Source organism: Salvelinus sp. IW2-2015, linkage group LG13, assembly GCF_002910315.2.
Source record: "Salvelinus sp. IW2-2015 linkage group LG13, ASM291031v2, whole genome shotgun sequence".
Lineage (NCBI taxonomy): Eukaryota > Metazoa > Chordata > Actinopteri > Salmoniformes > Salmonidae > Salvelinus > Salvelinus sp. IW2-2015.
Genome location: NC_036853.1, coordinates 26,142,275 through 26,166,586, shown reverse-complemented (window position 1 = coordinate 26,166,586; position 24,312 = coordinate 26,142,275). Strand labels below are relative to the sequence as shown.

The 24,312-nt window shown below is 43.4% G+C and overlaps 1 protein-coding gene across 6 annotated transcripts in view; it reads left to right on the top strand.

Moving 5' to 3' along the window:
* Positions 1-24,312, top strand: part of LOC111972365 (ecotropic viral integration site 5 protein homolog) — a 96,193-nt gene that overhangs the window by 57,103 nt on the left and 14,778 nt on the right. For all 6 annotated transcript variants that reach the window (XM_023999398.2, XM_023999395.2, XM_023999396.3 and 3 more), the window contains 4 exons: positions 2,736-2,876; positions 3,029-3,187; positions 5,428-5,574; positions 6,194-6,289. In XM_023999398.2, the coding sequence (XP_023855166.1) occupies positions 2,736-2,876; positions 3,029-3,187; positions 5,428-5,574; positions 6,194-6,289 (543 nt within the window). The remainder of the gene's footprint in view (positions 1-2,735; positions 2,877-3,028; positions 3,188-5,427; positions 5,575-6,193; positions 6,290-24,312) is intronic.

Below are 24,312 nucleotides of genomic sequence, written 5' to 3'. Positions count from 1 at the left end.
GGACGATACCAGTATTGCAATACTCGTTAGTATCATGGCAAAGACATAAAATGCGCAGCGGATTTAACTTTGAGGAAAACAGCCCTAATGTTGGAAACAAACGACGTCTTCATCCAGAGTCACATTTATTTAGGGGTCTATTCAATCCATATTGTGGAAATTCATTATTACGGTGTGAGTGATTGAATTTTGTAATTGAAAATTGTTTTACAATACAAAACATACAAACACACAGAAACATCCACACCCATATCTCCAGCACCCGCATCACTCTCCGCCACATGACCTCAAACTGCACCATTTTGTTTCTGACCGTTGCCCACGCACTTTCAACATTTAGATAATAAAGCATTTGGCCTTTCCATTGTGTTAACGATGGAGGATAGGTTGATTTATTTATTTATTTTCCAGTTAAGTATACGTTTTTCAAGATTGACGAGAAAAGTATTGTCCAACCCATCGAGTGTCTGACTGCACCCTCAGTGAGAATTGTGTCTCTTGTGTAATACATGTGAAAGTAAGGCGGTGTGGTCCGGTACGCCGTTCCGTCCATAAGAAGCCGTGTGGGTACGCCGTTCCGTTAAAACATGAGCCTATCACGCCGTTCCGGTAAAACATGAGCCTATCACAATAATGAAAACAAAATGTCTAAAACTGTTGGCTATTACACCATTATTTATCGCTTGCATATGAGGCATGAAAAATGAGCGAATGGACTTGAAAACATGCGGTAGGTGTTTAGCCTACGTTCTAAAATGTGATGTGGTTCAACAAGAACATTGACATTTGACCGAGGCGACGACAGCTGTGAAGGCATTAATTCTGATCTAATGAAAATCGGCAAATGTCATGACACTTTTGGGGTTTTTTTTGTAAAAGATGTCTCCTTCCATTCACCACTGTTTGGAGGCAGGAAATAAGTTGCGAGTGGATGAACGTGCGCGGGTAGCCTAGTAAAGTAGCCCTTTTGAAGTGATTGACAATTAGATTAAAACATCATGACTGGTTGTGTTTATGCCACAATAAAAGGTCATACATTTTAAAAGTTAAATGACAAATCTTTATGACCCACAGATATGCTATTGAGTTAATAGGAATTCTAAATATAATTCTATGATTAGGCCCCACGGCTGGCCTGCCAATTAGGCAGGATTAGAAAGCTGCCTAGAGCGGCAGTTCGACGAGGGCGCCATTTTCTGAGCTAAAGATGCACCTCCAACAACACATAACACCTTACATTATTCTGCCTCAAAACAATAACTTTCCCAGTGGCATGAGGGCTATTTAAGTGAGCGCTGATGCTGCCCCATGATAAGTAGTGCCCACTTGGCCAAAGGCAGGGGCTCAAAATATTTAGCTTGTCCATGCCCAGCGTGCCTTGCCAGGGTGATGTTGGAGAGACTAACGCTCCCTAAAATGTATTTAATATAGACTAAATGATGTAGCCTACGTGTGTTGTTTTTTGTAGCTCAAAGACTGGAGACCAAATGTATTACAATGTCACAGGACACTTTTTCAATCATGAACTTATTAATGAGGAGAGCGTGCAGGAGAAAGTAAACTAAAAAGGCAAGTGGGCGGCATAATGAAACAGAGGTGGACAGCAAATGGTTCCCAATTCATTTCAACAACATTCCTTCATTTTAATTCGACTTCACTAACAACGAGGGCTTTGTTGGAGCCTATTTCTTCCTATTCAATAAGATAAGAGTTAGGTCTACCTGTTTGACAGAAACAATCATGCTATCCATAGATTTGTCATTAATCCAAATCCTCCAATAATGGCACCATGCACTCCTTAAATACGCTACATGACCAAAGGTATGTGGACACCTGCTCGTCAAACATCTCATTCCAAAATCATGGCATTAATATGAAGTTGGTCCCCCCTTTGCTTCTATAACAGCCTCCACTCTTCTGGGAAGGCATCCACTAGATGTTGGAACATTGCTGCGGCCGGGGACTTGCTTCCCTTTAGCCACAACATCATTTGTGAGGTCTGTCACTGATGTTGGGCGATTAGACCAACACCTTCCATTGGGGACAATGGAAGGTGTTGTACAAAACCGATCACTCACACTCCCAGTTGCCTGGGAATAAGTTGAGTTATCGGTTTTAGAGGCTTAATATTCACCCCCTATGCGTCCTATCGGTACATGCATGCGCCTCTCCTGCCAGCGTGATTGAAATTTAAAGTCTTTGTTCCCGCTTTAGTAGAGACTGCATTCACAGTGAACGCTGCTTATGTCGACATAATTGGAAATTACTTTGATATTTTTTTATCGCGAATCGAAAGTTTCTGTTTCGTGTTTTTATTTTTGCCATGGAAAAAATATTGCGATACTGGTATCGCCACAGCCCTACAAGGAACATTGTTTTTTGGGGACTTTCATTCAAACATGCAACAATAGCCACGAAGCAATATTATGTAACATGCAACTACTGTAATGAAGCAGCCAATGTGAAGGGCCAAAATGCAATTAGCGGAAAACACTGTTCTAAAACACTGTTCTAAAAAGCGCACCTGGTGCAAGTGATTTCATGTGACGGAGATGAAAATCTGAATAGAATCTACATAATATTTTTCTATCTGTAAATTCCACAACATTGTGCCCTGCTGAACACATCCCTGGTATTTTACTGTCCCTATCCAGCATACTCCACACCCTGAATTTGGGTCTTCTCAGTCATTGTTTTGGTTGTGACTGTTTGTATGTTTCTGTCTCTCTCCTCAGAGGAACACGTCTCTGCCAGATGACACCAACGTAGTGCGGTTGCAGGAGGAGCTGATAGCAGTGAAGCTGAGAGAGGCTGAGGCTGTGACTGGGCAGAAGGAGCTCAGACAACAGGTCAGAGACCTGGAGGAGCACTGGCAGGTAAGGAACAGCTAAATATAGTATAATATAGTATAAATTTATATGAGGGAAGCTTAGGCTGTGACTGGACTGAAGGAGCTCAGTTGGTAAGAGTCGTGTGTAGAGTCCGATCATCTTTGGTTGATTGCGTGCGTCTCCACCTGCTCTTACAGCGTCACCTGGCGCGTACGGCGGGCCGCTGGAAGGACAGCCCTAAGAAGAATGCTATGTCTGAGCTGCAGGACGAGCTAATGAGTGTCAGACTACGGGAGGCTGAGGCCCAGGCAGAGCTCAGAGAGTCACGACAGAGGATGATGGAGCTGGAGACACAGGTCAGAGAGCACACACACAGCTAAGCCTTTGTAGAAATATTAGTAGTCTACCCGTATCTTGACATGCATGTGTGTGCCCTGTTTACATGTATATCCGTCTATCACACCTACACTGACACACTTTGCGCGCACACACACAAACACCCACACAGTGCATTCGGAAAGTATTCCAACCCCTTGACTTTTTACACATTATATTAGATTACATCCTTATTCTAATATTGATAAAATTGTTTTTTTCTTATCAATCTGCACACAAAGCCCAAAATGACAAAAGAGGGTTTTAGACATTTTTGCAAATGTATAAATAAATAAATGATATCATATTTACATAAGTATTCAAACCCTTTACTCAGTACTTTGTTGAAGCACCTTTGGCGGTGACTACAGCCTCAAGTCTTCTTGGGTGTAACGAAACAAGCTTGGCACACCTGTATCTGGGGAGGTTCTCCCATTCTTCTCTGCACAGCTATTTTCCGGTCTCTCCAGGGATATTCGATTGGGTTCAAGTCCGGGCTCTGGCTGAGACACTCAAGGACTTTGAGACTTGTCCCGAAGCCACTCCTGCGTTGTCTTGGCTGTGTGCTTAGGGTTGTTGTGTTGGAAGGTGAACCTTCGCCCCAGTCTGAGGTCCTGAGTGCTCTGGAGCAGGTTTTCATCAAGGATCTCTCTGTACTTTGTTCCATTCATCTTTCCCTGCCGCTAAAACAGCATGATGCTGCCACCACCGTGCTTCACAGTAGGGATGGTGCCAGGTTTCCCCAGACGTGAAGCTTGGCATTCAGGCCAAAGAGTTCAATCTTGGTTTCATCAGACCAGAGAATCTTGTTTTTCGTGGTCTGAGAGTCCTTTAGGTGCCTTTTTAAAACTCTCATGTTGTTTTTACTGAGGAGTGGCTTCCATCTGGCCACTCTACCATAAAGGCCTGATTGGTGGAGTGCTGCAGATATGGTTATTGTTCTGGAAGGTTCTCCCATCTCAACAGAGGAGCTCTGGAGCTCTGTTAGAGTGACAATCGGGTTCTTGGTCACCTCCCTGACCAAGGCCCTTGCTCAGTTTGGCCGGGCGGCCAACTCTAGGAAGAGTCTTGGTGGTTCCAAACTACTTCCATTTAAGAATGATGGAGGCCACTGTGTTCTTGGGGACCTTCAATGCTGCAGAAATGTTTTGGTACCCTTCACTAGATCTGTGCCTCGACACAATTCTGTCTCGGAGCTCTACGGACAATTCCTTCAACCTCATGGCTTGGTTTTTGCTCTGACATGCACTGTCAACTGTGGGAACTTCTATAGACTGGTATTTGCCTTTCCAAATCATGTCTAATCAATTGAATGTACCCTAGGTGGACTCCAATCAAGTAGTAGAAACATCTCAAGGATGATCAATAGAAACAGGATGCACCTGAGCTCAATTTCGAGTCTCATAGCAAAGGGTCTGAATACTTATGTAAATAAGGTATTTCTGTGTAGTTTCTGTTATATCGTTGCAACAATTTCTTAAAACCTGTTTTCGCTTTGTCATTATGGGGTGTTTGTGTGTAGATTGAGGAACATGTTTTATTTAATCAATTTTAGAATAAGACTGTAACCTAATACAATGTGGAAAAAGTCAAGGGGTCTGAATACTTTCCGAATGCACTGTACATACACTCACCCACCACTAATGCTACTGCCATACTGTTATTATTATTGTTACTTTTATTTATCCTGCTACCAGTCAATTTATCCTAATCCCTGCCTGCATGTACATATCTACCTCAATACTCCAGTGTCCCTGCACATTGTAAATGTGGTATTGGCACTGACCCTGTATATAACTTCCTTTCTTATTTCTGTTTTATTAGTCATACTTGTTTATATTGAATACTGCACTATTGGGTAGTGCTTGCAAGTTAAGCGTTTCACTGTACTTGTTCATGTGACAAACAAAACTTGAATTTGAGGGTATTCAAATGGCCCCTTTTATTGCATTATCAAATCGCTAGGGGGCAGCAGAAGTACATATTTTTAACTTTCAAAGTGTCCGTAGCTCCAGATGTACTGGTGTAAGGCGGTAATGTATTCCAAGTTGAAAAGGGCAGACATTTTAAGTTACTACTTTCAATTGTAGTAGGCGAATAATGATTCAAGATATAGAAATTGTTTAAAATGGGTGGCTTCTTGTGATATAGCAGCGGGGTTGTGTAGTGCATAAACTGCCCCCTCCCAAAATGTACCTTCCATATCCATCCCCGCCTGCAGAACCAGATCCATGGCAACCAGCTGCGTCGGGCGGAGCAGGAGGGCCGGGGCTTTCAGGAGCGTGTGACTGTGCTGACCGCCCAGAACAAGAGCCTGTACGTTCAGCTGCAGGAGATCAAACGCAAACAGGCGGAGATTGAGTGCAAGGTAAGAAAGTTTGCTGTTGGGATGACTAGAACTGGCTGGTGAGGTGGCTTTTTCCATTGATACCCTATTCACACTACTGAGCCGAACAGAGCTGAGCCAACTGAACTGTGCTGGCCTGGTTATGCTGCATAATGCATCCACCGTAGAATCTGAAACCATGCCAGAAAGGACAATGTGAATATTTCTCAATCACTGGTTTGATAAGTTGTCAAAAATCATTATTTTATCTGATCTGTTGCCTCCTGTTAAGATCAGGTCTTCAGGTTCTGAGCAGGGAAGCAGTTTGTTTTGCTTTTGACTTTTTGACATCTTCAGATAACATTTCTGTGCTGGTGAAGGTGTTAAGTGTGTGTGTGTGTGTGTGTTAAACTGCCCTCTGCAGCTCAGCAACACCCCTTTTCTCAGGAACCATACTAAACTGTAATAAATAAAATGCTTCCCAGGGGCAATGGCTCTTAACATGTCTTTGGTAACACTAGAAAGATTACTTCAGCAGAGGTAATAGGCTAACTGACATAAATGCAATAGGCTATCTTTTCTACAATGAAGTCTACAATGCGAGTTAACATTTCACGTTCGGTGACACTCTGGCCTGACAGTGTTTATTTCTTTGTTTCAGAACAAGGAGGAGGTGATGGCGGTGAGGCTGAGAGAGGCTGACAACATTGCTGCTATGGCCGAGCTGCAGCAACAAATCTCTGAACTGGAGATACAGGTACAGTACTTTACCCCGGCCCCTCTCCCGAGTCACACTAGCCTGGCTAGTCATTTTAGCCTAGTCATGGACTAAAGAGAACTTTTAATCTCTATTGAAAGTACTTCATAGCAAGTTTATTATAGTAAACAAAAACTGAAACGAAAACGAATTATGGGAAAAAAACAATATAGTAAACTGAAATAAAATTATTAACAAACCTGTTTGAAAAACTAAAACTATCCTGAAAATATTATCTTTGACCCCAAAACTAACTAAAATAAAATACAAACCATCTTGAATTATGTTCATTCAACTTCTGTGGTTTTCAAGCTTTATTGGGGGATTTTCAAGCTTCTCAATCTGGCGGGTAAATGCGGCCAAGAGATGGCGATGTTTCAAAAAGGCTTTGTTTGTGCATCACGAGCTATCACTAGCCGAATGGAGGGGGGGGGGGGCTAAGTAGCTAATTTGATTCTTCTTACATGGACTAGTGAAGTTAAAAAGCATTGGGTTGGTGTAAACATGTGCGAGAATTCCATTCCACTATATTTTTTTGCACCAGTCTCGACACTTCCTTTTAAAGGGGGGTAACTTCCTGATTTGGCCTCGGTTTAATTTCTCCTCATTAGGAAATGCGACTGAGAACGAGATTTGGGTTTTGGAGGCATGCTTTGATGTTGGTGTGTGTTTGTTTGAATGTGGGAAGCGTTTTGTACTTTCACTCTGCCAAAACAGTACACAGTTAGTCACTCACCCTTCTCGATAACTTGAAACATTCTAACCAGGTCTTGTGTCTGGAAGTAGCCTAGACTAGCCAGCAAGCTAGCCAACTTCTTTCGTATATTAGCTTCAGCCGGCGGTGGCAAAATTGGTTTGACTTTGGATAGCCTATCTGTGGGGCTAGTTAGGAACCGTCAATAAATTACACAATGTAAATGGGACTCCTTTTTTTATTTCACTTTTATTTAACTAGGCAAGAACAAATTCTTATTTACAGTGACTGCCTACCAAGAGGCAACAGGCCTCCTGTGGGGACAGGGGCTGGGATAAAAAAAAAAATATGTGGGACAAAACACACATCACTACAAAAAGAGATCTAAGACAACACATGGTCGCAACACATGACAGCAACACAACATGGTAGGAGCACAAACAACGTTGTTAGGCACAGACAACAGCACGAGGGGCAAAACGGTCGAGGCCACAATGCATCGCGTGAAGCAGCCGCAAGTGTCAGTGAGTCCATGATTGAATCTTTGAACGTAGAGATGGAGATAAAACTGTCCAGTTGTTTTTTGCAGCTCGTTCCAGTCACTAGCTGCAGCGTACTGAAAAGAGGAGCGACTTAGGAATGTGTGTGCTTTGGGGACCTTTAACTGAATGTGACTGGCAGAACGGGTGTCTTATGTGAAGGATGAGGGCTGCAGTAGGTATCTCAGATAGGGGGGAGTGAGGCCTAAGAGGGTTTTATAAATAAGCGTCAATAAGTGGGTCTTAAGCCGGGTATACGGAGATGGCCAGTTCACAGAAGAGTCTATAGAGTGCGGGCATGTGACCTATAAAGAGCATTGGTGGCAAATCTGATGGTCGAATGGTAAAGAACATCTAGCCGCTCGAGAACACCCTTACCTGCAGATATATCAATTACGTCTCTGTAATCTAGCATGGGTAGGATGATCTTCTGAATCATTGTTAGTTTAGAAGCTGGGGTAAAAGAGGAGCTATTACGATAAAGGAAACCAAGTCTAGATTTAACCTTAGCCTGCAGCCTGGATATGTGCTGGCGCATCAAGAAATCCAGTCAATTGATTGACAAGTTTTTCCTAACACTTTTGATTAACAGGACAGGTTAGAAATTGGCCTATAACAGTTTGGACCAGCTTGTGCTCCCCCTTTAAATAACGGACGCACCGTGGCTGTCTTTCCAGAGAGGACGGGCTCTGCGATGATGGGGTCTGTAACCTTAAAGAAGAAAGGATCTAAACCATCCGACCCAGTTGTTTCTTTTAGGGTCAAGTTTATTAAGGAGCTCCTTTAGCACCTCAGACTCAGTGATTGCCTGCAGGGAGAAGATTTGTAGCGGAGCAGGGGGGAAAGAGGGAGGAGCATCAGGGCTAATTGCATTAGAAGGGCTGGGATAGGATGTGTTGGATGGGCAAGGAGGCGTGGCTGAGTCCAATTAGGAATCCTGACTTAATGAAGTGGTGATTTAAAGAGATCAGTCATACGCTCCTTGTCAGTAACAACCACATCATCAACACTAAGGGACATGGGCATCTGTTAGGTTGAAGGTTTATTCTGCAGGTCTTTCACCATTTTCCAGAACTTCTTGGGGGTAGACCCACAGAGAGAACTGCTCCTATAAGTAACTAACTTTGGCCTTCCAGATAGCCTAAGTGCACTTATTTCTAATTTGCCTGAACGACAGCCTGAGAATTTGTGTGCCGAGCCTTTTGCCAAATGGGGTTCTTGAGGTGTAGTAACTCTGCCAGATTACAGTCGAACCTGGGGCTAAACTTGTTTTTTTATTCTAATTTTCTTTATGGGGGTGCGCTTGTTAACAATACCACTGAAAATATCAAAAAAGAAGGTCCAAGCATCTTCGACAGAGAGAATCAAGCTGATTCTATACCAATTTACAGAGGCCTGATCAATAAAGTTTTTCAGCAATCATCTATGGCAAATCAGTACAGGTTGTTTAACTGATCTACCATTACGAACACAAGCTGTAAAACAGTGATCACTAAGATCATTACAGAAAACACCAGACTGGTACCTATCAAGAGTATTTGTGAGGATAACATCAAGGAGAGTAGCCATTTCTGGGTGTTTTGGAGTCATACCTTGTGGGATTGGTAATAATCTGAGATTTAGGTAGTCCTGTTGTTTTAAGACTTGGTGTGGTGGTTTAAGCATGTCCCAGATTAGGTCACCTATTAGGACAAATTCAGACTTAATGTAAGGGGCCAGAAGAGAGCTTAGGGCAGGTAGGTTACAGGCAACAGAGATATTTGAAAGCTTAATGCTTAAAACCACCTAATCAAAATGTTTGAGCACTGAAGGTGATCCTTGGTAAAGATTGCCACTCCACCACCTTTGGAAGATCCGTCTTGTCGAAAAAGGTTATAACCAGAAAGGTTAACATCAGTGTTCAGAACACTCTTTCTCAGTAATGACCAACACATCTGGATTTTACCTGTGAACCCACACTTTTAATTGATAAATTGTAGGTAATAAGCTTCTAGTGTTAATGTGCAGAAAACCCAGGCTTTTACGAGAGCAGAAATCAGTGAAGCGGAAATCATCAGAGCCCAAGTCATAATTGGGGCAAGCAACAGTAGACGTGACAGGGTGTACATGCACATTGCCGGATATTGTCAGCAGTAATACAATCAGGGCACGGCGGAGGACAGGGAGAGCTTTGTAGTGTTGCTTTTTTTGGCATTTGAATGTGTATCATATGGCAACAAGATCATATTGTACAGCAGTTTCATCAGGTAACATGAATACAAAGCTAGGAGAAGCTTGGGAGAAGCTTTTGTCGGGAGGCTGAGTAGGAGGAGAGGCGTTCAAACTTACCAGACAGGCGCGTTGTTGAGCAGATAACCAGACAGGCGCGTTGTTGAGCAGATAAAACGTCCGAAATGAAAAAGCTGAACGGGGAAAAAATGTCAGGCGACAAAACCAAGAAGCTGGTAAAAATGCTAAATTCCAAAGCCATATCAAACAGCGAAAAAGTAAACGCTGCATATGTACCAGCAGCGTCCTTAGCCAGCAGCCATTTTACAGCAAACAGGAACATGCTAAACTGTGAGGATTATGTGGAGTCATTTCCGTCTCGTTACACACTTTTTAGTTGTCTCATTAAATGCTTTCAATATTTGTATATGAAATTCAACAATTTAAAGTTAGTTTTTTAAGTTGTTGAAATGTGGTGGAGCTACTGACGTTTTTAAAATATTGTCCCATATGCGTTGTGTTATTTACTGATGGTCCCTAACAAGCCCCATAGGGATATCGAATGTCAAACCAAATTGAGACCATGGGCATTACGATCGAGTTGCATGCAAATGCGGTCCAAATTGATTATTACTTATTACCAGCTGTGGGCAGAATTGAACCCAACATATCAAGGACATATCATTTTTTCCCCTAAATATCTCGCAAATCTCTGTTTTGGACGAGACTATGTACACTTTTGTCTACTTTACACTAGAAATTACACTAGAATAAATGTTTCTGACTCATTGATACCATATAGGCCATTTTCAAAAGGAGAAGTTGCTTATTACATACAGTTTTTCTTTAAATCCAAGTCGCATTGAGGTTCACCTTACCTTAACTTGTGAGAACCATAAAGCCATAGAGTTCTCATTTCAACAGTTGACCACAGCGGGGCAAACGTGTAGAACTGTCCTGATGCTCTGTCTAACCATTCAATATGACCGTGTGCAATATGGTTTTGAAACCCTCAGAAATATCACTTTCAGAGCACCCCAAAATTATTTTACAAATACAAAATATTTGTAAAATATGGGAATTTAATACAAATTCCCACAAAAGGTGTTTGGCATTGTATTTCCTGAGCTAATGTAAATTCGGGAGGGAACAACAACAAAAAACTGTCGGCTCAAAGCTGTTTTAAACAAAAATCCTCAGTGGAAATCTGTGGTTAAACAGTGTATCTAGTGTAAATTGTTTCTAGACTTGACCAAATCACCTCAGCTAATCAAAAGGGACATGGAATCATGAAGGCCTAAACTAACCTAAGACCTGACCCATCACCTTATGGGTGGCAGGTAGCCTAGCGGTTAAAAGCGTTTTTCCCAGTAACCATAAGGTCGCTGGTTCCAATCACAGAGCCGACTAATCTGTCGATGTGCCCTTGAGCAACACACTTAACCCTAATTGCTCCGGATAAGAGCGTCTGGTAAATTACGACAATGTAAATTACTGCCCCCCAGTTGCAAGAAGTGACATCCCAAAAACACACACACAAAACTATACAACCCAAATGGCTCCTAGCATGCTTTCTGTGCCTAACACTAAAACAATATTATTTTCAACTTAAACGAAATAAAAACTAGCAAATCAGGTCTCAAAACTAACTGAAACTAAGCTGAATTCAAATGAAAAAACAAAAACTGAATAGATGTAAAAACAAATATAAAAAAGCAAAACTATAATAACCTTGCTTTAAATTTTGTCCTGCCCATAGCGACTTCTCCTCAACATAAGCCACAATTCAACACTCCGTACCCACTCCATCATCATCTGAGCATTTCGGCTAACTCTGAGTTTACCAGCACTCGACACAGAGACGCACCATACATAGGCCTACAGAAAGGTGTACAGATTGAAGCCCTTATCTATTTGAGTGTTTTCTTCCTTGATGTGAGGAAGAAGGTGGGGTGATTTAAAGCGAAAGCTTTGAAAAAGGCCTGCTTACTGCAGAGGTGAGTAGTGCACCAAGAAACTATGATCATCTCCAGAAAGGAAAGTGACTCTTGTAGTCTGGCGTATCATAATTTCATATCATACCAACCATGCTCATGCCTGATTGAGTAGTCATTAAAACATGGCACCCTCAGTGGGTTGCCGATTTTTGTTTAGCTCCGACTATGTATTTGGAGATTGAAATCAACCTTTCTCTGAAAGAATTGAACATTATGGAAAAGTAGTTTTTTGGACAGATTGAAGAGAAGTTTACATAGTGTTTAATGTATCAGCAGCAGCTAAACAGATTTTATGCCAGTAGAAAACAACCTATGCATTTCCTGTGCTAGTGATTTGTCAGGTTATTGAAGCCTCGGTGTGGGAATCTTCCTACCGTGCTGCGGTTCTTTATCTAGTGTCCTGAGATTGCTGTTGGTGTCGTCTGTGTGTGAAAGTACACCCAAAACAACACTGTGTTAACTCTTAATTCACTTTGGATAAAAGTATTATTACATAGTTTTTCTCATTACAGACAAATGTTTTAGTCCTTGATTATGAGCAGACTAGTTTCAGTGGTAGTATCATCTTCTGTGATCTGAGAAGAAACAGGGGAGGTTGACAGTGATTGCTTCAGTATTTCCACCAGCTCAGTCTGAAGAAACGTGATAATACAGAAGCTTTGATGTTTTAGCCCAGCGAGTAAACACGTTGGCGTTTCAGAAACATTGCTGAAACCTGTAAACTAGGTGTCAGACTCTCTGTCTGCTTTCTACACAGCGTCGGCCCACACACATGCACCCATTAATATACCGACAATTGGCCTATACTAGAGTTAACACATCCAAAAAGGATGTACAATAAATAGTCTGATATGCATTGTTAAAGGTGGACTGCACTTCCTGATTTGGCCATGTTTTTCATCAATGCTCATTACGAAATGCTAGCGGCCATGACTGAAGGCAAACAAGTTGTCTTGGGTGTGTTTTTGCTATTCAATCACAACAAACAAGGTCAGGGGTGAGTACAGCGATGTAAGCGAAGCTAGCTTTGCTATGAAGAGAACTAAGCTATGAAGTTGAGGACTCCCCTCCTAACTGACTTGCCATCTCAAGATGGTCAGCTAATTCAGTTATATATATGTAGGTTAAAGCCTGCGATGCTTGTGTTTAGCCAAGCTGACAGCAGCTAACTAGCATAGCTCGGTGATACCTGCAGCTGGCTATCCTATCTTGCTGATATTTCTATGGCAAGAAGCAAGAGCCAGTGTCTCAAATGTTTCAATGTTCAATCATGTCATGTTACCGTGGAAACGGTCTTTACTGGGGGACAAATTCCATAACTACTAATACTACTAATGTAAACACTGCACAAACATCGGCCAGCTTGAGTGTCAATAGATTTATCCCCCAAAAATTGGTGTGTGTTCATGTTACAAAGTAGGGCTTGACTATATATTTATTTTTTACAAGATATTCCAAATGACTGTATCACAATTAAAAAATGTGTTTGTCCGCTTCTTCTCATATTGTCTTTTTAGTCTGGTCTCTTGTGCTATTTTTGTGCTGTGTGCGCACCTTCCTGTTTACACACACACACATCAAGCCCTACCCCCTGCCACTCAACAACAAAGATGAGAGATCACTTCTTCCTCTTATACAAACGGTTTCAACACGCTATTTGCATTTGCTGTTTGGTCCAACAATCGGTCATATTGACACCGAAACACAATCTTACTGTAATAGAGGAGAAGTTAACCTTTCTAATGATACCCTTTTTATGTCTCAACTCTTCAAATTGCTCGCAAAACAAACACTACTAAAATGGGAGTATCAATTAACATTTGATTCTGGAAAAATAATTGTTTGTCTTGCGGCATTGCAGTACCACGATCTGCTAGGAGTATTTTAGCCTAGCAGTTTAGTCTGCATTTTATAAATGTGCAATATGCATAAAACACGACATAAGGAATCATTCTGAGAAATACGGTACGCCATGTGGTTTAAACATCTGCAGAAAGTGGACAGGCTAGCAAGCTGTTCAAACAGTTGTAGACGGACAGAAGGGTGTGTTCATAATATATCATCTGTTATACCTTGTTAGCAAGCAAATAGATCCAAGTTGGATAAACTTGGAATAAACTCAGCAAAAAAAAGAAACGTCCCTTTTTCAGGACCCTGTCTTTGAAAGATAATTCATAAAATCCAAATAACTTCACAGATCTTCATTGTAAAGGGTTTAAACACTGTTTCTTGTTCAATGAACCATAAACAATTAATGAACATGCACCTGTGGAACGGTTGTTAAGATATTAACAGCTTACAGACGGTAGGCAATTAAGGTCACAGTTATGAAAACTTAGGACACTAAATAGGCCTTTCTACTGACTCTGAAAAACACCAAAAGAAAGCTGCCCAGGGTCCCTGCTCATCTGCGTGAGCAGGCATGCTGCAAGGAGGTATGAGGACTGCAGATGTGGCCAGGGCAATAAATTGCAATGTGCGTACTGTGAGATGCCTAAGACAGCGCTACAGGGAGACAGGAACACACAATCCCTCCATCAGTGCTCAGACTGTCTGCAATAGGCTGAGAGAAGCTGGACTGAGGGCTTGTAGGCCTGTTGTAAGGCAGGTCCTCACCAGACATCGCCGGCAACAACGTCGCCTATGGGCACAAACCCACCGTCGCTGGACCAGACAGGACTGGCAAAAACTGCTCTTCACTGACGAGTCGTGGTTTTGTCTCACCAGGGGTGATGGTCAGATTCGCGTTTATCATTGAAAGAATGAGCGTTACACTGAGGCCTGTACTCTGGTGCGGGATCGATTTGGAGGTAGAGGGTCCATCATGGTCTGGGGCGGTGTGTCACAGCATCATCGGACTGTACTTGTCATAGCAGGCAATCTCAACACTGTGCCTTACAGGGAAGACATCCTCCTCCCTCATGGGGTACCCTTCCTGCAGGCTCATCCTGACATGACCCTCCAGCATGACAACGCCACCAGCCATACTGCTCTTTCTGTGCGTGATTTCCTGCAAGACAGGAATGTCAGTGTTCTGCCATGGCCAGCGAAGAGCCCGGATCTCAATCCCATTGAGCACGTCTGGGACCTGTTGGATCGGCGGGTGAGGGCTAGGGCCATTCCCCCCAGAAATGTCTGGAAACTTGCAGGTGCCTTGGTGGAAGAGTGGGGTAACATCTCACAGCAAAAACTGTCAAATCTGGTGCAGTCCATGAAGAGGAGATGCACTGCAGTACTTAATGCAGCTGGTGGCCACACCAGATACTGACTGTTGCTTTTGATTTTGACCCCCCCTTTGTTCAGGGACACATTATTCCATTTCTGTTAGTCACATGTCTGTGGAACTTGTTCAGTTTGTCTGTTGTTGAATCTTATGTTCATACAAATATTTACATGGTAAGTTTGCTGAAAATAAATGCAGTTGACAGTGAGAGGACGTTTCTTTTTTTGCTGAGTTTATGAAGATTAGTTGGCTACTTACTGGCATGTGGGCTTGTGCTTCAGACGTGTTCATTTTCTATTGTCTGCTACAAGAAATTAGTCATTATTAGTGAATTTGCATTATGCATGGTTCTGGTTAAATGTGAACAAAAAGGGCATTTTCATAGACTTGAAATCCAGATCAGTGATTATTGCAAATAAAAAGCAGGTTATACTATTTTTGGTTGGTGTTGTGGTAGGCTTATAATTTAATCTAAAATATAATTTCACAAGCACTGAATTCGTTGTATTATTGCATACTGCTTGAAATGTTGTATATTTGACCTTTAATTGTAAAACAAAGCTTATTTAGAGAGAACATTAAACAAATCGAGATATATATCGTGAATAGACCATATGTTTGAAAATATGTCGTTTTTAAGCCATATCGCCCAGCTTTATAACAAAGATAAAACATTGTATGCTGTAAATATTGTATTGATGTGCTTCTAAAGACAGTATGCCTACCCTTAACTAGCAAATACAAATGTGTGTAGAGTACAACCAGAACAAGAATGGCATTCTCTTTCTCTAGTTGGCCAAATCTAAGGATTTTGCTGTCTAACCACACACTGAAATGTACAGCTCTCTGGGTGAAGTTCTGCTTTTAAGTCTCCAATGGGTGATGATGTCCCTTCCATCTACACTTCATGACCAAAAGTATGTGGACACGTGGTCATCGAACATCTCATTCCAAAATCATGGCCATTTAATATTCAGTTGGTCCCCACTTTGCTGCTATAACAGCCTCTAATCTTCTGGGAAGGCTTTCCACTAGATGTTGGAACATTGCTGCGGGGACTTGCTTCCATTCAGCCACGAGCATTAGTGAGGTCAGGCACTGATGTTTGGCGATTAGGCCTGGCTCACAGTCGGCGTTCCAATTCATCCCAAAGGTTTTCGATGGGGTTGAGGTCAGGGCTCTGTGCAGGCCAGTCATGTTCTTCCACACTGACAAACCATGTCTGTATGGACCTCGCTGTGTTATGCTGAAACAGGAAAGGTCCTTCCCCAAAATGTTGCCACAAAGTTAGAAGCACAGAATTGTCTAGAATGTCATTGTATGCTGCAGTGTTAAGATTTCCCTTAACTGGAACTAAGGGGCCTAGCCCGAACCATGAAAAACTGTCCCAGACCATTATTCGTCCTCCACCTAACTTTAAGTTGGCATTATGTATTCGGGCAGGAAGTGTTTTTCTGGCATCCGCCAAACTCAGATTCATCCGTCGGACTGTCAGATGGTGAAGCGTGATTTATCACTCCAGATTACACGTTTCAACTGCTCCGGAGTCCAATGGCGGCGAGCTTTACACCACTCAAGCCGTCGCTTGGCATTGCGCATGGTGATCTTAGGCTGTGGGCGGCTACTCGGCCATGGAAACCAATTTCATGAATCTTCCGAAGAACAGTTCTTATGCTGATGTTGCTTCCAGAGGCAGTTTGGAACTCAGTAGGGATTGTTGAAACCAAGAACAGACTATTTTTACGCGCTACGTGCTTCAGCACTCGGCGGTCCCGTTCTGTGAGCTTGTGTGGCCTACCACTTCGCGGCTGAGCCATTATTACTCCGAGACGTTTCCACTTCACAATAACAGCAGTTACAGTTGACTAGGGCAGAAATTTGACCAACTGACTTGTTGGAAAGGTGGCATCCTATGACGGTGCCACATTGAAAGTCACTGAGCTCTTCAGTAAGGCCGTATAGAAAAAGATTACAGGTTATGGACAGGTGCAGTCAGGTGGCAGGGGGGTTTGAGTGCATGTCATTTCATCCTGGATATGAAAGTGTTTGCCTCAACCCATTGGTCCAGCAGGCATAGTTCAATAACTACAGGCAGATGTGAGATGCAGGAGGATGGCACTCTTGTCATACCACTTTAGGCTACTGACCAATTCAATGGAGGAAGTGTTGTCGGACAGTAGCCTACAAAGTAAAATGAGAAGAGTGCAATTGTTGAATTGATGGAAATATTCTAAACAAAGTGTTTTGATAACTTTCAAGTGTAACAGTTCCATGTAGAATAAACCATACTACACATAATACTGTAGAAGCAGTGTTCTGCTAATATAACAACGTGCAAATATTATACCTTCCTGTATGTTCTCCCATATACAGTGCATTCATAATGTATTCAGACTTTTGACTTTTTCCACATTTTGTTACGTTACAGCCTTATTCTAAAATTGATGAGGGGGGGAGAACTATTTAATCAATCTACACAAAATACCCCAAAATGACAATGCAAAAAACATGTTTTTTTTTAAACATTTAGCAAATTAAGAATAAATAAATGAAATATTACATATTACAGCCTTGAGTCTTCTTGGGTATGACGCATCAAGCTTGGCACACCTGTATTTGGGGAGTTTCTCCCATTCTTCTCTGCAGATCCTCTCCAGCTCTGTCAGATTGGATGGGCAGCGTTTTCAGGTCAGCTATTTTCAGGTCTCCAGTCATGTTCGATCGGGTTCAAGTCCAGGCTCTGGCTGTGCCACTCAAGGACATTCAGAAACTTGTCACGAAGCCTCTCCTGCGTTGTCTTGGCTGTGTGCTTAGGGTTGTTGTCCTGTTGGAAGGTGAACCTTCGCCCCAGTCTGAGGTCCTGAGCGCTCTGGAGCAGATTTTCATCAAGGATCTCTCTGTACTTTGCTCCGTTCATCTTTCCCTCGATCCTGACTAGTCTCCCAGTCCTTGCCGTTGAAAAACATCCCCACAGCATGATGCTGCAACCACAATGCTTCACCATAGGGATGGTGCCAGGTTTCCTACAGACGTGATGCTTGGCATTCAGGTCAGAGTTCAATCTTGGTTTCATCAGACCAGAGAATCTTGTTTCTCATGGTTTGAGAGTCCTTTAGGCACCTTTTGGCAAGCTCTAAGCGGGCTGCCGTGCCATTTACTGAGGAGTTGCTTCCGTCTGGCCACTCTACCATAAAGGCGTGATTGGTGGAGTGCTGCAGAGATGGCTGTCCTTCTGGAAGGTTCTCCCATCTCCACAGAGGAACTCTGGAGCTCTGTCAGAGTAACCATCGGGTTCTTGGTCACCTCCCTGACCAAGGCCCTTCTCCCCCGATTGTTCAGTTTGGCTGGACAGCCAACTCTAGGATGAGTCTTGGTGGTTCCAAACTTCTTCCATTTAAGAATGATGGAGGCCACTGTGTCCATGGGGACCTTTAATGTTGCAGACTTTTTTTGGTACCCTTCCCCAGATCTGTGCCTCGACACAATCCTGTATCGGTGCTCTACGGACAATTCCTTCGGCCTCATGGCTTGGCTTTTGCTCTCACATGCACTGTCAACTGTGGGACCTTCTATAGACAGGTGTGTGCCTTTCAAAATCATGTCCAATCAATTGAATTTTCCACAGGTGGACTCCAAGTTGTAGAAACATCTCAAGGATGATCAATGGAAACATGAATGAATACTTTTGTAAATTAAGTTCTTCAGTTTTTTTTATTTTAATACTTTTGCCAAAATGTCTGAACCTGTTTTCACTGTTATTATGGTGTATTGTGTGTAGATTGATAATGCATTTTCCTTACTTTTTTCAAATCCATTTTAGAATAAGGCTAACAAAATGTGGGAAAAGTCTAGGGATCTGAATACTTTCCTAATGCACTGTAAGACAAGAATTCCCTAACATGTTTGAATAATACACTATAAATTGACTCCGGAGGCGTGCATACCATCCACCGCTTCTGAATATATTACTCACTAATGTTCAGTCTCTAGACAACAAAGTAGACGAGCGCAGGGCAAGAATCTACTTCCAGAGAGACATCAGGGACTGTAACATACTCTGTTTCACTGAATCATATCTCCGGATATGCTCTCCCCGGCCATACAGCCAGCAGGGTTCTCCATACATCGCACGGACAGGAAGAAAGATCTCTCCAGGACAAAGAAAGGCAGAGGTGTATGTTGCATGATTTAACTGCTCATGGTGTGATTGTGGTAATGTACAGGAACTCAAGTCATTTTGTTCTCCCGTTCTGGAATACCTCACTATCAAATGCCGACCGCATTGCCTCCCGAGAGAATTGTCATCGCCACGGCCGTGTATATTCCCCTTCAAGCCGACACTGCGACGGCTCGAGGAACTACACTGGACTTTGTACCAACTGGAAACAGCATATCCTGTGGCTGCATTTATTGTAGCTGGGGACTTTAATAAATCTAATCAAAGGAAAATTCTACCAAAGTTTTATCAACACATCGCCTGTGCTACTCGATCATCAAGAATTCTTGACCATTGCTACTCCACTTTCAGGTACGGCTACAAGGTCCTCCCAACCCCTTCTTTCAGCAAATCKGATCACACCTCCATTCTGTTCCTCCCTTCCTATAGGCAGAAACTTAAAACAAGAAGCACCCTTGGTAAGGACTGTTAAATGTTGTTCTGACCAATCGGAATCTATGCTTCAAGATTGTTTTGATTACGCGGACTGGGATATGTTCCGGGTTGCCTCTAATAACCGTGACCTATACACAGACTCGGCGAAAGGAAGTGCATAGAGGATGTTGTTCCCACTGTGAGGATTAGAATTTATCCAAACCAAAAACCGTGCATCAATGTTGACTATGAACTTTCTTTTTACCCTACTGTGGGGCAGACTGTTTGTTCCCACACTCGGGACTCTGACTCTCTATTGGTTACACAGACTTTTGGCACCCCATCCTATTCCAACCGCCTATCACTGGCTTAGTATTCATGTTACCTGATGAAATTGATGTATAATATGATCCTGTTGCCATCTAATGCACATTCAAATGTCAGATCAACACTGCAGAGCTCTCCCTGTCCTCTGCCGTGTCTTGATTGTATTACTGCTGATGATATCTGGAAATGTGAATGTACACTCTGGCCCATCTACTGTTTCTTGCCCCAATTCTGACTTGTGCTCTGTTTCGCTGATTTCTGCTCTCGTAAAAGCCTGGGTTTTCTGCATGTTAACACTTGAAAGTGTGGGTTCACAGCTCCAATCCAGATGTGTTGGTCATTACTGAGACGTGGTTAACCCCAAGAATTTCTGGAAAATGGTTAAAGACCTGAAGAATAAACCCTCCTCCTCACAGCTGCCCATGTCCTTTAAAGTTGATGATGTGGTTGTTACTGACAAGCACCTGGCTGAGCTCTTTAATCACCACTTCATTAAGTCCGGATTCCTATTTGACTCAGCCATGCCGCCTCGCCCGTCCCAACATTTCCTCATCTCCCACCCCTTCTAATGTGACTAGCCCCAATGCTCCTCCCTCTTTTTCCCCTGCCCCGCTACAAAGTTTCTCCCTGCAGGCGGTCACTGAGTCCGAGATGCTAAAGGAGCTCCTTAAACGTGACCTCAAAAAAAATCTCTGTCAGATGGTTTAGACCCTATAATCGCCAAGACTATCTCTGACTTTTTTAACCTGTCTCTTCTGTCTGGGGAGGTTCCCATTGCTTGCAAGGCAGCCATGGTTAGTCCTTTTATTTAAAGGGGGAGATCAAGCTGAACCCAACTGTTATAGGCCTATTTCTATTTTGCCCTGTTTATCAAAAGTGTTGGAAAAACTTCAATAATCAACTGACTGTCTTTCTTGATGTCTATACTATTCTCTCTGGCATGCAATCTGGTTTCCACTCAGGTTATGGATGTGTCACTGCAACCTTAAAGGTCCTCAATGATGTCACCATTGCCCTTGATTCTAAGTAATGTTGTGCTGCTATTTTTATTGACATGGCCAAAGCTTTTGATAGGGTAGACCATTCCATTCTTGTGGGCCGGCTAAGGAGTATTGGTGTTTCTGAGGGGTCTTTGGCCTGGTTTGCTAACTACCTCTCTCAAATAATGCAGTGTATAAAGTCAAAACATCTGCTGTCTCAGCCACTGCCTGTCACCAAGGGTGTACCCCAAGGCTCTATCCTAGGCCCCACGCTCTACTCAATTTACATCAACAACAAAGCTCAGGCAGTAGGAAGCTCGTTCATCCATTTATATGCAGATCATAGTCTTATACTCAGCTGGCCCCTCCCTGTATTTTGTGTTAAATGCTCTACAACTAAGCTTTCTTAGTGTCCAACAATCTTTCTCTGCCCTTAACCTTGTTCTGAACACTTCCAAAACAAAGGTCATGTCGTTTGGTAAGAGGAATGCCCCTCTCCCCGCAGGTGTGATTATTACCTTTTGAGGGTTTAGAGCTTGAGGTAGTCACCTCATACAAGTACTGGCTAGACGGTACACTGTCCTACTCTCAGCACATATCAAAGCTGCAGGCTAAAGTTAAATCTAGACTTGGCTTCCTCTATCGTAATTGCTCATCTTTCATCCCAGTTGCCTAACTAACCCTGATTCAGATGACCATCCTACCCATGCTAGATTATGGAAACTTTATTTATATATCGGCATGTAAGGGTGCTCTCGAGTGGCTTAATGTTCTTTACCATTCGGCCATCAGATTTGCACCAATGCTCCTTATAGGACACATCACTACACTCTATACTCTTCTGTAAACTGGTCATCTCTGTATACCCGTCGCAAGACCCGCTGGTTGTTCCTTATTTCTAAAACCCTCTTAGGCCTCACTCCCCCCTATCTGAGATATCTACTGCAGCCCTCATCCTCCACATACAACACCCGTTTTGCCAGTCACATTCTGTTAAAGGTTCCCAAAGCACACACATCCCTGGGTCGCTCGTCTTTTCAGTTCGCTGCAGCTAGAGACTGGAACGAGCTGCAACAAATACTCAAACTGGACAGTTTTATCTCAATCTCTTCATTCAAAGACTCAATCATGGACTCTCTTACTGACAGTTGTGGCTGCTCGTTCCATGATCTCGCCATCACGGTTGACAACTCCATTGTGTCCTCCTCCCAGAGTGCTAAGAACCTTGGTGTGATCCTGGACAACACCCTGTCGTTCTCAACTAACATCAAGGCGGTGACCCGTTCCTGTAGGTTCATGCTCTACAACATTCGCAGAGTACGACCCTGCCTCACGCAGGAAGCGGCGCAGGTCCTAATCCAGGGCACTTTGTCATCTCCCCGTCTGATTACTGCAACTCGCTGTTGGCTGGGCTCCCTGCCTGTGCCATAAAACCCCTACAACTCATCCAGAACGCCGCAGCCCGTCTGGTGTTCAACTTTCCCAAGTTCTCTCACGTCACCCCGCTCCTCCGCTCTCTCCACTGGCTTCCAGTTGAAGCTCGCATCGTACAAGACCATGGTGCTTGCCTACGGAGCGTGTGAGGGAACGGCACCTCCGTACCTTCAGGCTCTGTGTCAGGCCCTACACCCAAACAAGGGCACTGCGTTCATCCACCTCTGGCCTGCTCGCCTCCCTACCTCTGAGGAAGTACAGTTCCCGCTCAGCCCAGTCAAAACTGTTCGCTGCTCTGGCACCCCAATGGTGGAACAAACTCCCTCACGACGCCAGGTCAGCGGAGTCAATCACCACCTTCCGGAGACACCTGAAACCCCACCTCTTTAAGGAATACCTAGGATAGGATAAAGTAATCCTTCTAACCCCCCCCCCCCCCCCCCCCCCCCCTTAAAAGAGTTAGATGCACTATTGTAAAGTGGTTGTTCCACTGGATATCATAAGGTGAATGCACCAATTTGTAAGTGCGCTCTGGATAAGAGCGTCTGCTAAATGACTTAAATGTAAATGTAAATGTAATGATGTATTGTTGTCTCTACCTCTTGCCCTTTGTGCTGTTGTCTGTTTGTACCCTGTTTTGTTTTGCTGCCATGTTGTGTTGCCGCCATGTTTTCATGTTGTGTTGCTACCATGCTGTGTTGTCGTCTTAGGTCTCTCTTTATGTAGTGTTGTCGTGATGTGTGTTTTGTCCTATGTTTTTATTAAATTTATTTTTATTTTTAATCCCAGCCCCTGTCCCCGCAGAAGGCCTTTTGGTAGGCCGTCATGGTAAATAAGAATTTGTTCTTAACTGACTTGCCTAGTTAAAGGTCAAATAAATAAATAAATGGCAGCATTCGCTCAAAACACAAGCCACCGCATTTAACCACGGCAAGGTGACTGGGAACATGGACGAGGACGAGGAGTACTGACAGTCCAGCTATGCCCTCCCTAAGTCAATCAAATATGCAAAACGTCAGTACAGAGACAAAAGTGGGGCCGCAATTCAACGGCTCAGACAGGAGACGTATGTGGCAGGGACTCCAGACAATCACGGATTGTAAAGGAAAAACCAGCCACGTTGCGGACACTAATGCCTTGCTCCCGGACAACCTAAACATCTTCTAAGCCCGCTTAGAGGAAAACACTGTTTATGGACATATTTAATCTCTCCCTATCCCAATCTGTTGTCCCTACTTGCTAGAAGATGTCCACCAGGTAGGCAACAACACTTCCGGTATGCTGATCCTCAACATAGGTGACCCCACAAGGGTGCGTGCTCAGCCCTCTCTTATACTCCCTGTTCACCCATGACTCAGTCATCAAGTTGGCAGACGACACAACAGTGATAGGCCTGATTACCAACAATGATGAGACATCCTACAGGGAGGTGGTGAGGGCCCTGGTGGAGTGGTGCCAGGAAAATAGCTTCAAGTTCCTCTGCATGCACATCACTGAGAAGCTGAAATGGTCCATCAACGCAGACAAATCAAATCAAACTTTAATTGTCACATGCACCGAATACAAGTTTAGACCTTACCGTGAAATGCTTACTTACAAACCCTTAACTCTTCTGGAACTGCACTGTTGGTTAAGAAAATAGTGTGGTGAAGAAGGCGCAACAGAGGCTGGCTGAAGAAATGTGTCTTGACCCCCATGACCTACAGAAACTTCTACAGATGCACCATTGAAAGCATCCTTTCGGGCTGTATCACCGCCTGGTACGGCGACTGCACCGTCTGCAACCGCAGGGCTCTCTCCAGAGGGTGGTGCGGGCAGCCCACGCATCACCGGGGGCACATTGCCTACCCTCCAGGACATCTACACCCCCCCAGGCTCACAGGAAGGCCAAGAGGATTATCAAGGACCTCCAGCCACTCAAGCGACGGTCTGTTTAGATAGATAGATAGATAGATAGATAGATAGATAGATAGATAGATAGATAGATAGATAGATAGATAGATAGATAGATAGATAGATAGATAGATAGA